Source organism: Perca fluviatilis, chromosome 3 (genome assembly GCF_010015445.1).
Source record: "Perca fluviatilis chromosome 3, GENO_Pfluv_1.0, whole genome shotgun sequence".
NCBI lineage: Eukaryota > Metazoa > Chordata > Actinopteri > Perciformes > Percidae > Perca > Perca fluviatilis.
Window position 1 is genome coordinate 28,224,917 of NC_053114.1, and position 13,832 is coordinate 28,238,748.

General features: G+C 37.8%; 3 protein-coding genes across 4 annotated transcripts; 2 read left to right on the forward strand and 1 right to left on the reverse strand.

Moving 5' to 3' along the window:
• Positions 1–707: 707 nt before the first annotated feature.
• On the reverse strand, positions 708–2,622 carry LOC120555377. Of its 2 annotated transcripts, none has more exons than XM_039794037.1 (4): positions 2,515–2,622; positions 1,653–1,729; positions 1,076–1,240; positions 708–922 (listed from the first exon to the last, which is right to left on the reverse strand). In XM_039794037.1, exons 2-4 carry the CDS (start codon positions 1,726–1,728, stop codon positions 723–725), a joined length of 441 nt encoding a protein of 146 aa, XP_039649971.1. In that variant the 5' UTR covers position 1,729; positions 2,515–2,622; the 3' UTR covers positions 708–722. The 2 variants fall into 2 exon arrangements, with proteins under 2 accessions (XP_039649971.1, XP_039649970.1); XM_039794036.1 differs by having other exon boundaries at positions 2,511–2,610.
• A 22-nt stretch (positions 2,623–2,644) lies between these two features.
• emc8 (ER membrane protein complex subunit 8) lies at positions 2,645–5,768 on the forward strand. The gene is made up of 5 exons (XM_039794035.1): positions 2,645–3,162; positions 3,629–3,705; positions 3,813–3,882; positions 4,234–4,328; positions 4,477–5,768. Exons 1-5 carry the CDS (start codon positions 2,950–2,952, stop codon positions 4,634–4,636), a joined length of 615 nt encoding a protein of 204 aa, XP_039649969.1. The 5' UTR covers positions 2,645–2,949; the 3' UTR covers positions 4,637–5,768.
• Positions 5,769–9,391: 3,623 nt separating this feature from the next.
• gins2 (GINS complex subunit 2) lies at positions 9,392–12,888 on the forward strand. The gene is made up of 5 exons (XM_039794040.1): positions 9,392–9,713; positions 10,089–10,203; positions 11,282–11,381; positions 11,528–11,654; positions 12,435–12,888. The coding sequence occupies exons 1-5, from the start codon at positions 9,624–9,626 to the stop codon at positions 12,561–12,563; spliced, it is 561 nt and encodes a 186-aa protein (XP_039649974.1). The 5' UTR covers positions 9,392–9,623; the 3' UTR covers positions 12,564–12,888.
• The last annotated feature ends 944 nt before the right edge of the window (positions 12,889–13,832 follow it).

The following is a 13,832-nucleotide window of genomic DNA, read 5'->3' on the forward strand; positions in this document are numbered from 1 at the left end:
CACAGCTGCAGCAGTTTGTGTTTAACTGGCACATAAGAGCAATTCTTAAGTCAATTTCACTACTAACTAAAAAATAAGTTTCAATTTTATAAAAAAATATTTCAGGCTAAATGTCCTATAAACAAGTGTATGTATAAGATTGCTTTAAAATCACCTACTTAAATGGGGTGAGGTACATTACTTCATTTTTTATATATGAAACAAGTCATTTTGTGTGAAAACATGATTTACACAGAAGTCACTCACTAACCAAAATACTGATAGGTTTTATCAGTTTAATCATTTTTATTTTTTACTTCTATATTACATGATGACCTTAAGAGGAAGAGGTCTTCCAAAATGCACAGACTGAGGTAATGTGGACAATTGATAAATACAGAAATATAGGTATTCTTGTATCTTTGAGTTGGTCTGCCTTTATCTTCAAGTTTGGGTTTTGGTCCTCTGGGTCCTTTACTTTTTCCATTGCTTGTTTTCGTAGTCCCACTTGGATGCAAAGCCCTCCACTGGGTTCATTCTCATGTCCAACATTTTTTTCCTTTTTTTTTTTTTTTTTTCCCCTTTCTTTTTGTGTGGGGCGGCCATTTAATTTTCATTTTTTTTTTTTTACACTTACTAAAGAGACAATATGTGCCAAGTAATGAGCTTAGTTAGACTGCAAGCAAATCAGTGTAATAAAGATAATTGAATTGATTATATTTGGAAAAAGAAGCATCACTACATCAAATCCTGAATAGATTTGCAGACACATAATTTCTAATCTTTCCATTACACTTTTTGGCAGACATACCATACTTTCTCTGCCAGAGCACAACCAAGCCAGTGAATCCAATTAAGAAAAACATCCCTCCAACCACAGACTTCCACTCTGACGATCCCTGGGTCATCTCAGCAAAGCTCTGTTTGAAGCTGATGCGGTACACTGAACATTGGAAACAAACTTTAGATGATTACAATCTTAATATATGAAAAATGCTTTTTCATTAACACAATATTTGCTGATAACAAAACCAGTTGAACCAATAGTTATAAACATTAGAGCATCTCAAAAAAGCAGAGTGCAGCAAAGTCCTACATGCAATCTTTTCCTCATCAGAGAGTGCAGCCCAGGAGCCCTTCTCCTTCTCCTTCAGGGACGCCTGCTCTGGACTCAGGTTCTGCACATAGCTGATGTCCGGGAGGGGATTCTCCCGCCTGTCAAAGTAGGCAGGGAGGGTGTAGTCCTCTACCTTCGCAACACCTGCATGGGAAGAATGCCTTATCAAATCATTTTCACTAACACCAAATGCCAAATCTGCCTGCCTCTATGGGAATTTAACATAGGGGTGTGTATACTTATGCCCCCTGTATTTTAAGAACATTTATTTATTTATTTACATACAATATTCATTCACAAAGAAAATTGGTGTCCTTAAAGGTTGGATTTTTCCTTTTTTTTTCAATTTCCAAAAGATTTTTTTTATTCCTCTTTTTAGTCAACTTTAGCATGGGTGTGTAAACTTAATGCAAGCCACTGTATCTATCAATGTAGAAGTCTGTATGTGAGGCGCAAACTCGATCTACTGTTACAGTCCCCCCCCACCACCAAAAAATAAATAAAAATTAAAAAAAAGACACTTTGACTTTAACATGTCAGTTCAAGTCACACTTACCATGTCCTCCACGTACACAGACAGATGTGGAAATGGCACGTTTGCCAACAAGTCGAAGTGCTCTGGTGGCCAGCATTCTGTAGAAAGGTCAGATGAAAGATATTAGTAAATTCCTTAAGCACACTTACATACATTCAAACACATCCTCCCTACAAGTCGTTTGATCTTTTAAATTTAAGAATACATTTAATAAATAGTTTTAGGCAGGTGACTGATACTTTATTATTATTATTTGGTAACAAATCTATAATATAACACGATTGTCAGCGTTTGACCGTTTTAAAATACTTGCATTCAAACTAAGTCACGCAGCTGGCATAAAGATTCACGAACTATTCACTTAGCTAACGTTACATGTGTGTTAAATGTCGGTATTGTTGTTGTGATGGTGTGTACAACAGAAGGTTTGCGGATGGCTAACGTTACTCCGTAAAGGTAAGCTAATGTTAGCGTTAGCTGCCAACACAAGGTCATAGCGCCCGGTTAAAATAATCAAATAAATAGCGGTTTCTTTGAGCCAATACTGTACAATTCAATACCTTCCCATTTACTGAGACTACATGAGCCCATTGCGGACCACTGTACCATTTAACTATTGTTCGCGCAACAAGCCTGCCTTCACATATCTAATGCCGAAAAAAAACGACAGCTAGCTAGCCGGTAAGTTAGCCCGTCCTAGCCCCGAACCGCTCTGACAATGTCACTTTTACACAACTGATTATTTCGGTTAAAATTGCCAATTCGTCTTGTACCATTACTCACACTTTGAATACATACAATGTCACAGTATGTGTAAGTGGTAAAGTGCAATGTATTTATATATGGTTAGAAAGATGCTAACGATAAAACAAATACAACCTACTGTCTCTTCCTTGCTCCCGTCCGCCGATGGTCTGAAAGGAAGTATGACTGTGACCGGAAATACGTAAGTCTACGTTACAAGCGGTGAAATCTCGTTTTACGATATTTCCATTCTGGTTTACGGCACCACCGGTACTGTGGAAACGAGTGGAAGGTGGCAGTAAGATTAGCTCTTATGGCTAGATTTCGTGACATTTAGTATCTCATCTAGCATAAAACGACTATTGTGATTTTTGCTAATCGCACATCTTACATCATCGTGTTGGAAGGCATAACGTCAACCACATATTCTGGCAGTAAGGTAGCTGCTGAGGTAGTTATCTACTTTCTAACGTTAGCTAACGGTAGCTGGCAGCAGTCCCTCATCATCGTGTAGCTACTCAACTTCTGGGACAGGATCTGTCTTTTCATCGATCTTGCTGATTTTCTTATAAACATGCCTATTCAGCTGACAAGTCAGGCTTACTGTAAAATGGTTTTACATGCTGCCAAGTATCCTCACTGCGCCGTGAATGGGGGGGGGGGGGGGGAAAAAACGAAGGAAAAGAAGAAAGACAGCCACGGTGAACCAGTCTTGTGTGTGGACTGTGTGCCGCTGTTTCACGGTACACTTGCTCTGGCACCAATGCTAGAAGTAGCTTTAACACTGGTAAGTAGCCGTCAAGTAAAATATACACTCTCACTTACAAGTTTATTGTGTACAGATAGCTTAAACTATTAAAGTCTGATACACCAGTCCTACAGAACAGAGGTTAAGTTGTTGTTTATACAACTTAACTGTTTATAGGGGTTCCATGGTCATTTGGTAGGCTGTAGTTGGTGGAGCTGTTGAATTGCACTAACAGGTGTTTTTAATATTGTGTTCCCCCTATTTATATGATGGTAGACTAAATATTAGAATCACCTCATTATAATGACAAAGCACCACAAACTACAGCTTTCAAAATGGCAATCATAAAAACTGTGTGTTTTAGATTACATTTGTGTTAGCTATGTGTCCCTAATAAAGTGGTGTAGTTTTGAATTTTTCTCTCCTGTTGAAAATGAATTTGGTTTGACGTCTGCCATCCTTCTGTCCTTTCATGTTGGCTCCACGACTCCTGCACCTATCTCAGATTGATACTTGGTGTAAAGAAAATAGTTACGTCATTGCTGGATATTATCAAGCTAATGAACGCACAAAGGATTCAAGGTACAGACAACAGAATGGACACCAACACCCTGCTGTTTTCAGGAACAAACCATACCCAAACTCTCCTTGCCTCTGATTCACTACATTTTTGGTCCTCTCTCTCACAGACCCAACCAAGTTGCTGAAAAAGTGGCTGCAAGAATTTCTGAGAACTTCAGTGAAGCTGCAATTGTTATGGTAAGAGTAAATGATTTAGGCTGGTGTTACTGGTATGTGTTTGTCCATTTACCTCAAGTTATGTAGATGCTTTACTGCTGACTTTCTGGTTTTGCAGCAATTTTCACTGATTGGTTGCAAACATAAAACAAGTTTCTACAAAATGATAAGTTAACAATGTACAGACATAATGAACACAATTAGCTGCCTGGAAGGTGCTAGAATGTTCAATGGTTAGCAGCACTGTAAAGTATATAGAATTAGTAGTGATTTCCCTAAAACGTGAGACACTTGTCTGGTCTTGTAAAGCTATACATAACAGATCTGCATGCCACTAAATCCTTTGTAATCTTCTCTGTTTTTCCCCCTCAGCTGGACAACGGTAGATTAACAATGAGCTGTTTCGAGCCTATTGTGCTTATCTATGACCATCATGAAAACAAGTGGAAAAGCAGAGAAGTAACTTTGTAAGTGTGTCAGTGTTAAGAGCTATTTCACTGAAGACTGTACTGTATGTGCAACCTAAACCACAGTTTCTGGCGTACAAGCTCCCTGTGTTCTCTCATTAACTAGCAAAAACAGTTTGCCAAACTGATGTTTTTGTCTGTCTTCCAGTGACTGTTTTGAGGATTGGAGCGAAGCACAGAAGATCACATCTGCTCTGTTAGAGGGCAGGTCCTACGAGAACTTGATTGACTTTGACAATCACTTGGATGATCTGAGGAACGACTGGACCAACCCCGTGATCAACAAGTCCGTCCTGGATCTGTGCTAAGAGGGTCAGTCTGGAGTACCCTGAACACGCAGACAAATATTGCTGTCGTTTCAGCATGCATGATGCTACTAATCGTGTAGCACAGGAATACAAAAATGCTGGACAAATGGTCTTTGTTCCATCAAAAGCCCCTCATACTGAGGGTAACTTGCGGAGCAGTTAGGCCAAAATCCTTCAAGGGCAAGCGCCATACGTATGTGCACTGTTGGCATGTGTTCACCTTTACAATGTGATACTGAGGTGATGAAGGCAATGTTTTTGACTGCAACTTTAATGTTTCTTCAATGGTTTGTGTTTATTCATAGTTGTGTGCATAAAGTTATTATATTATAAGTAATTCTAGAGTATTTCATCTATAGATTCCTCTAAGATTTTACAGCCAGTAGCCATACAGAGATCAAGTTCTAAATTATTAAAAATGTAAGATGATTGTACATGTTCTTTATTAAATGTCTAGTTTGTTTTAAGCCCTGAAACTAAATTCACATGTAGAACAGTAGCCTGAATAGCAGTTTAATAAAAAAAATAATCATAAAATTATAAGTATATAGATGACATGGAGCCAGAGAGATGGGAATCTTAAACAGTTTTGTCTTATCTGACTATCAGATGTCACATGCCAACTCGAGTTCTTCTGTAGATGCACCAGCAATAACATTGGGATATCATTGAGATGGTTGACTCAAGAGCTTTGCCTTTTAAATTATTAATGCTTACACAAACCTTTCTATGATGCATGTCTCCTGTTATCATCCCTGGTGGGCTTCAGAATGTCATTCTGGATGATACCGATGTTGGCTTATTGGCTTTTGATTGTTGCTCTGGAAGATTCTTTCTGAAATACAATACACTGAATTAGATCACAGGAATGTGTGAATTTTGTTTTGTGTATGGTATCTGTTATAAGAATTAGGTAGTAAGTCTTTATTTATACTTAATTGACCACTCTAAATACTACTGTTTAATAAATAATGTTGAAACATTTAAATACTTAATGTGAGGATGCAGAACTGCCTTTGTATTTGACTTTAGAATTAATTGGTAAGAGCTAATTAAATAATTGTTTGGATGTCACATTTTTTACAGACATTTTATGAACTGAATGTAAAATGAAACCAACTTTTCAAACTAAGTCTTTGTCAGAGTCATGTCATTTAATCAATTATTTAGCTTGGTGTCTTACACCACTGCCCTGGCAGTTTAGAAAAGGTTGATAAATATTTGATACCAATCACTTACCAGCTCCTGCTTTTGGTTCAGAATTTTAAGGGTTGTATTACAGTTTTTTTCGATTGCTAAACGACAGTAGGCACAACTGGAGTCACATGTGCAAAACTCAAACTACAGTCTGCACTACCAACAGTCACCTGAGCTAAACAGTTCACATCACCTGCAAAACTCATTCAAAGCAACACAACTCTTAACACACATCTCTAAACAGGCTCAGTGCAGCCAAACACTATGCACAATCCTCACTGAGATAACACACACTGTCACTCAGAACACACTGAGGGTAAAAACACTAGCATCAAACACCAATACAGAAATTACAAACTTTCTCATCTTTACAGTTTGAACAATTTAAGTGACTTTACACTACTCAATAGTTTATTTAAAAAAAGATATAGATTTTATAATATACCAATTTTTACGTAAGGTAAACAAGAAGGAATGAAAATCAGCAGTTTGCTTCAATATAGTATATTGTCTATAGTAATTTATGGAATTTATGGGAAAGAAAACTAAAGGTACATACGTAACAGTAATAAAGAATAGTGTGACTAATCCTGCCTCTCTCCAGCATCATGTGGTGAGTTTTCTTCATCACATTGGATGTCTGCATCATCTCTAAATACTAATGAATGTGGTGTTTCCATTGCTTTCACCTCCATTACTTTCTGAAAAACAGAACGCAGTTTTACTATAGTAAAGATATAGTGGTTTTCACATTTTTTTTAAGCTATGTATATAACCTCAGACATATTACCTGGACATATTGGTATCTTTGCTCTTTTACCTGTTTCTCTCAAACGGTACAGTGTATAATTGTTTCATTCTTATTTGGTGTTTGTATACAAAAAAAGGCTTTCTGAGCTTTTTCTATATAAATACCGTATATGTTCACTAACTAGTCTAAAACAAGACACCTGCTTAGGCTTTCAGCTAAAATTCCAATCAGCAGTGTTTGATTTGGTTTGGTTTTTAATGTGTCGTTAACAGTTTTGACAACAGTGTGTTAGTATTTCAACAAAGTGCTGTAGAGTCACAGTGTGTAGGGTTTTGAAAACTGTGTTCAAGCAATGAAAAACGAACTAGAGTTTGGTCCACATGAACTGCTGCTGTTCAAACTGTAGTTAGAGTTTTGAACATGTGACTCCAGTTGTGCCCACTGTCGTTTAGCAATCGAAAAAAAACTGTAATGGCTTTGCTGCAATGACCCTGACACATAGGTCACGTTACCTGCTCAAAACCGGTAGAATGGAGGATAGTATGAAAGATATTTTTATGTAAATTTGCATGACATAATTTCATAATTTTAAAACCAACATAGTGACATAGACATACAGAAAAAGAATGGCAATAGATAGAGTAAGAGAGAGTAATTTAGTAATCCCAGTGGGAAATTGCATTTCCTTAAAAATGCCAGGTCAGAGAACATAAAGGAGGTTTGAAAGGTTTCGAGTTTTCCTGTATGTCACAGCCGAAATGGTTTCACATCCCCAGAAACATAATCAAGGAAATAGGAAGGATGTGTTTTTGACATGATTTTTCCTATAGTTGTCAGAAGTTCATAAACACATCCTACACTACTGAAAGGTTATATTTACCCATACATTTACTCAACAATACTCCTCCACCTTGTGGAACAAAAGAACCATTACATATTTGGTCAGACGTTCATCAATGATAAGAAGCGTGATAACAAGATTATAGGGGCATTTTTTCATTATTATATACAGTAAGAGACACAATAATCTCAATACAGTATAATATAACAGTAGTTAGTATAACAACTATGAATACACTATAACAATTTCAGATAATTACCCAAAATATTAAAAATGACCTATTTTCCCAAAGAGGATACTATCCAGAAACTTTATAAAGATTTTGGTTTAGGTTGACCCCTGTTGTTTTTGTCATCAAGATACTGAAACTATGTATTCATTTACTCAAGAAGCTACTGAACATAAATACACATTTGAGGTGCTTGTACTTTCCATTTTAAGCAACTTTAAACTTCTACTTCACTACATCTCAGAAGCAAATATTGTACTTTTGTTACTTTTCTGACAGCTAGCCACTATCTTCTTTTCAGATAAAAATTTGGCATACCCTTTCTGTTCAGTGAAAACCACGTATTTCCAAATTTGGTTATTTTGAATGTGACTATTTCTGATAAACAACAGGATTAAGTGTTCTTTCATGGATTGAGAAGATTCTCCTATTTATTAAACTGAATAAACTACTGAAAATCCATACTTAATATTTTGAATGCAGGACTTTTATTTGGATTGAAGTATTTTCACAGTGTGGTATTACTTTTACTTAAGTAAATGATCTGAATACTTCTTCCACTACTGTGTATATGAATCCTATTTAATTAAATTAACATTTGTCCCTGCTGGCCAGAGTGGGCATCTTTTTTAAGTGCAAAGAGTATTCCAGTGGGTAGAGAAGGACATGGAGACACCTGATAATTATACTGAATTATAGGTTACCCAAAACAATAATAGTGAATACTTGTTCAAAAGATTTGATAGGGCAAAACAAATTTTAATGAGCAGAAATCTAAAAAAAAAGGTTCACAGGTGGATGACCAAAAAGGTCAGTTTAATTGATTTACAATAAGTCAGACTTGGAACTTAAATTCAGTTTAATCAAATTGTGGCTCATTGAATGCTGCATGAATGCATTAATTATGCCCTTGTTTTGCTTCTTTTTTTTTTAATATAGTGCCATAAAAAAGCACATATGTCTGATGTGACCTTCACATGAATAGCCTACACGCTCCTGAGCTCTGTGACCCGAAACATTATTAACAGCATATTATCTAACTGTGTGTCATATTCTCCACCTGTTTTACTCCACAGGTGTTATAGGAGCTCATTCAAACAATTATAATTTAAATGAGGAGAAATACTGATACCTTGAGAACAGATGGCACCATTGTCACTTATCTTATCCCTGTTCTGTTTGTTTGTGTACCAGTGGTAAAGCGCCCTGAAATTATCGACCAGAAGAACCTGCGTGAAAACATACGATCAGTTTATAACATGCAATGTTACAGATTAAATGCACTGCAATACAGTGCTGTAGCCTATATATGCTACTGCTCAGAACATAATATAGGCTAATAATATAGTTGCCTCCATATTGACCAACTATACAACATTAAACTGTCACACACACACACACACACACACACACACACACACACACACACACACACACACACACACACACACACACACACACACACACACACACACACACACACACACACATATATACCTTTACTAAAGTAAAATAGGGAATTCAGGGCATTATCACGTTGTAAATATTGCCACCTAGTGGCCAGAGCCCGTAATGACGGATCTGCTAGTTGCGCTTTCGTTGCTGTCACATGACCCACTTCTTCTCTTCCGGGCCAGACAAAGCAAAATAAAGAGGAAAGGTCCTTGTCGTCATTGTCAACAGGTCTATGAAGCGCCATTAAACAGTCTTTTAAAGTACAATTCCGGTACAATTTCTCTAACGAATCAAATACGCCAAGTGCGGAGGACTACACACATGAAACCGAAGTTGCACACATTGCACACAACGGTACGAAGTGCTCACTGCGCGCGACATTACGTCTTCTGTTGGTGACGTAGGTACCTCATCCTACGTATTCCTTGTAGGATGGCAGCGCGGGAACAAGCAGCAGTGCAGATGTGATGGTGAAAGTTATTGGAAATAAAACTATCTAGCCAAACAAACAGCTATGGATTCCTCGGAGGTAGAGTTCCTCGCCGAGAAAGAGACGGTGAAGATAATACCAAATTTCAGTTTAGACCGGATCTATTTGATCGGGGTAAGTAGCTAGTAACGTTAGCTAGTTGTTTTGTCATGTCGTTATTTTACACGGTTAAACAGTTTGCCAGATACTGATAACTCACACAACGTTAGCCGCATTAACGTAAGCTCAATAGCTAACGTTGTCGCTAGCAAATGCCAAACCTTACAGTCTGATTACGAATTGTCATACATTGGGGAATCCGGTTTTCTACTGTAACGTTAGCTAAAATATGGGTCATTTGCGTTAGTGTAACATCAATACGTTAAACCAAATCACTAGCTGTAATCTACACAATGCTAATGTTGATATGCTAATAAAGATGGGAGTCAGGTGGCTCTCTGTGTAAACTGCTATGTTGTTGCGCGATCAAATCTGTCTGTTTGTCCTCAGGGCGACCTGGGTCCTTTCAACCCTGGACTGCCTGTAGATGTTCCTGTGTGGCTGGCCCTTAACTTGAAACAGAGACAGAAATGTAGAATTGTTCCTCCTGCGTGGATGGATGTTGGTAAGATATAACGTTATAGTGCATACAACTCTTCGTCATGTTTTTAAGCGGCCGGGATAGTTGAGGGGTAGAGTTTATTTTTTTATTTTTTTTTATGTATCACATATAGGTATCAACGTGTTACACTGAGTGACATATTGAAACCCAAGAGACTCCCATGTTTTTCATGGCTGCATCATTCGATCACACGGAAATATGGCTCTCAGCCTTGTGCACCATTTTAATGAAATCATTTCACCAAAAGCCTAATATATCTAGTATCCTTGGGAACTTTGGGATCTCCACTAGAATAAACTTATGTTTGTTTGTTTCATTAATAGGACATGAATGCACACAGATGAAGAAAGGAGCTCCGTGTGTCATAGGATGTCCCTTGGCAATCTATACCTATAGCAGCATAAATAAGAGCTGGTCCAAGGCAAACCTGAGCCATTTTTCTAAGAGGCTCAAGAATTCCCTAAACAATGTAGGCTCTTAACCTTACTCAAACAGGAGTAAATGTGCATTTGTTGCAAACTACGCGCTAGTGAGTGTTTACAGCAGCAGGGCAGTATACGTGGGACTCACTCACAATAAACTATAGTTTTCATGTTCATCATAATGCTGGGATATGTCAGCCAGTGGAACATTGTGGCTTATTAGTGTGTTTTTTAATTGTGTTTGGACAGCAATGCCGGTCTAAGGAAGAATAATATAAATCAGGCTTTGCCGGCACAGGATGTACTTGTTTGTAGGATAAATTCATTGGCTAAGGAAACATATAAAATACTGCCAGCCTTATGCTTTAAATATTTCAGATGTCCTGTCCTATTTCACTCCTCCATTTTGGGTGAGCACAAAAGCCAGCAGTGCAGATGGAAAATCTTTAGCACCAGATGCTATAACCTAAATATTGGAATTGTTGGAATTGGAACTTCTATGTCTGAGAGATATTGACATGTATGCAGATTTCTTTCATGTGTCAATGTGGTTCATTAAATATGAAAACATACAGCGTATCATGTAGCTATTGTCACAGATTCTGCTTTTATCATGTTTGTGTACTGTTTTTTACTTTCCTGCTGTTGATACTGTGCAGAGAAACTGGAGGAGATGCGAGAGCTTGAAAGGAAAGAGGACACCTTCACGCCTGTCCCCAGTCCTTACTACATGGAGCTGACAAAACTGCTACTGAACTAGTGAGTCCTCTAAACCGAAGTAATCCCCTTGCAGAAATAGGATCTTCCATCTTGTTGTGCTCATGGTGTTCATAGTAATTAAACGCTCCCTTATCGTCTGTGTATGTGGCGCTCTACCTTACATTATGGTTTGTGTGTCTCTGTAGTGCGTCTGACAACATCCCTAAAGCAGATGAGATCCGCACGCTGGTCAAAGACATCTGGGACACGCGTATTGCCAAACTCCGCCTCTCCGCCGATAGCTTCATCAGTCAGCTGGAGGCTCATGCCAAGGTCAAACTAATCAAAGAATCACACACTCAGCATTTAGTTTCCATACACTGTTAATAGGATTTTGCAGAGCTGCAACAATTAGTCAAATAATTGAATAGTCGATCGGCAGAAAACTGTTCAGCACTTTGTTTTTTTAAACAAAAAAGGCAAAAATTCTGTAGTTTTAGCTTCTTAAATGTGGATATTTACTGGTCTTCTTACTGTGATAGTAAACTGATTATGGTTTTGAAGTGTATGTTCAAAGAAAAAAAGCTATATGAAGATGTAACCCTAAGAATGTGGGATGGGCATTGGGTATTTTCTGACAGTTTTGTTAGACTTAACGATTAACCGATTAATTGCAAATATAATCGACAAATTAATCAACAATAAAAAATCCCATACATGTACAGTGTCATTTCAAATGGCTACTGAAGGCTGTGATGAAATTGAAGAAAAATGTAAGCACCTTGGAATTATTTTTGTGCTCTAAGAAAACATCTCTAAGTGATGGAAAAAGTCTGAACATACATTAGGTATAGTTGAACCTTGGAGCGCTGTGATTGTTTCTTAATCAGCAGGATTAACAGCCACGGTCACAGTGTCTTGCAAAAATAATCCAGATTATCCTTTTATCCCGTTCATCTTGTGGCCCTACTGCTTAATGTTTCCCCGTCATATTTAAGATCCAGCAGATATGAGCATGAGCGTTCAAAGCAGTAATTGGAGAAACAATGTTAGTGTTACCTGTTTTAAAACTGACCATGTCCTCTGTCTCACTCTTCTTCCTTCCCTCTATAGCTGGACAACCTGACTCTGATGGAGATCAACACCATACGAGCGTTCCTTCTTGATTCTCTGAACTGCATGTACAAACTACGTTCCAATCTGCAGCCTGGTTCAAGTAAGGGACAGTTCACGGACTATTGATCCACAAGAGAAGACCTGCAGCACAGGTTTGGATCTGGACTGAGCAGCTTTGGGCTGAGGTTTTTACTTTCTCACCAGGCCCTTCATTACTCAAAAGACTGTTTTCTCAGAAACTGAATTCACAAGATTTATGTTAATGGTTGATTTAAATCTGAGTTTTCCTCAGCTTTTTTTAAAAGGAGTGGTAATTTTTTGTAACATGCTTTACTCCCTACATCTAAATAGAATCTAGGCAGTATTTGTATTTGCTGTAGTTTAAAACCGCCACCATTTTTGTATGTCAGTAAGTGTCAAAATAAATGTATTTGTGTGTATTTCTAAGGTATATAAGTATCCTCTTTTTTTCTTTATATTTTTCCTGGACAAACCAAGACATTTGAAGTAGTCACTATGGGTGTTTTGAGGGGCATTTTTTTTTTTTTTTTTTTGACATTTTATAGAGCAAACAATCAAAAATAATTGCTAGTAGTTGCCCTAGTTTGTCACAGCAAAGTGAGTCAATTTAAGGACGACTATTTAAACTCCGTTACAAGGTAAACAAAACATTTCAAAAAGTGATGCTGCTGTATTACAAATAAGGAAACTTCTAAATAAGTAATAGTAATGTATACAAATGTATTAATTTAAGTCCTTGTGGGGACAGTTGCCCTGTATTTGACCTATCCAAAATATTTAAAGAGCACCTATTGTGCTTTTTTGTATTTGTCCCATCTTTTAGTGTGCTATATAGTTTTTTTGTGTATGTAATAGATGTATAAAGTACAAAAAAACATCTCCCACTTTTCTCAACTGCATGAAAACGGCTCGCCCACATTCCTGTTTTAAATACCTCAATTAGTGATGTCACTGATTGAGAATGCCAGCCCAGTTTTTCAAATGCGCTGCCCATTGGTGCTGCCTGAGCAAGCACAGCCCGCCCAGTGTCTTGTTTGAATTTGATTGGCCAATCACAACCGAGTGAGCCAGCTGTCCAATCAGAGCAGACTGGGCTTTTCAGGAAGGCGGGCCAAGAGCTCAGACAGACTGTTTCAGGTTGGAGCCACTGCAGCAATGGGCAGTATGAGAAACCTGTTTTTTGAACATCAAAGATTGTAAATCTTTTCTAGGAGACCCCAAGAGTACACATGTGATGCTGAAAAACAGAATAGGTTCTCTTTTAGCAGCAGCAGGGAGCCGCAGCACAGCATCCCAGTATCAACTCCAGGTCTGAGGTCCGTGCTAAATGGAGGGCAACGAAATAATTTCTATTTCTAAAATGCACGTTTAGTG

Coding starts and splice junctions, on each gene's coding strand:
- emc8 (XM_039794035.1), top strand. CDS start 2,950: ATGCCTATTCAGCTGACAAGTCAGGCTTACTGTAAAATGGTTTTACAT. Junction 3,163..3,628: donor TAGAAGTAGCTTTAACACTG/GTAAGTAGCCGT, acceptor CACCTATCTCAG/ATTGATACTTGGTGTAAAGA. Junction 4,329..4,476: donor AAAAGCAGAGAAGTAACTTT/GTAAGTGTGTCA, acceptor TCTGTCTTCCAG/TGACTGTTTTGAGGATTGGA.
- gins2 (XM_039794040.1), top strand. CDS start 9,624: ATGGATTCCTCGGAGGTAGAGTTCCTCGCCGAGAAAGAGACGGTGAAG. Junction 9,714..10,088: donor ACCGGATCTATTTGATCGGG/GTAAGTAGCTAG, acceptor GTTTGTCCTCAG/GGCGACCTGGGTCCTTTCAA. Junction 11,655..12,434: donor AGCTGGAGGCTCATGCCAAG/GTCAAACTAATC, acceptor TTCCCTCTATAG/CTGGACAACCTGACTCTGAT.
- LOC120555377 (XM_039794037.1), bottom strand. CDS start 1,728: ATGCTGGCCACCAGAGCACTTCGACTTGTTGGCAAACGTGCCATTTCC. Junction 1,241..1,652: donor CTGTGTACGTGGAGGACATG/GTAAGTGTGACT, acceptor CTTCCCATGCAG/GTGTTGCGAAGGTAGAGGAC. Junction 923..1,075: donor TGATGAGGAAAAGATTGCAT/GTAGGACTTTGC, acceptor TCCAATGTTCAG/TGTACCGCATCAGCTTCAAA.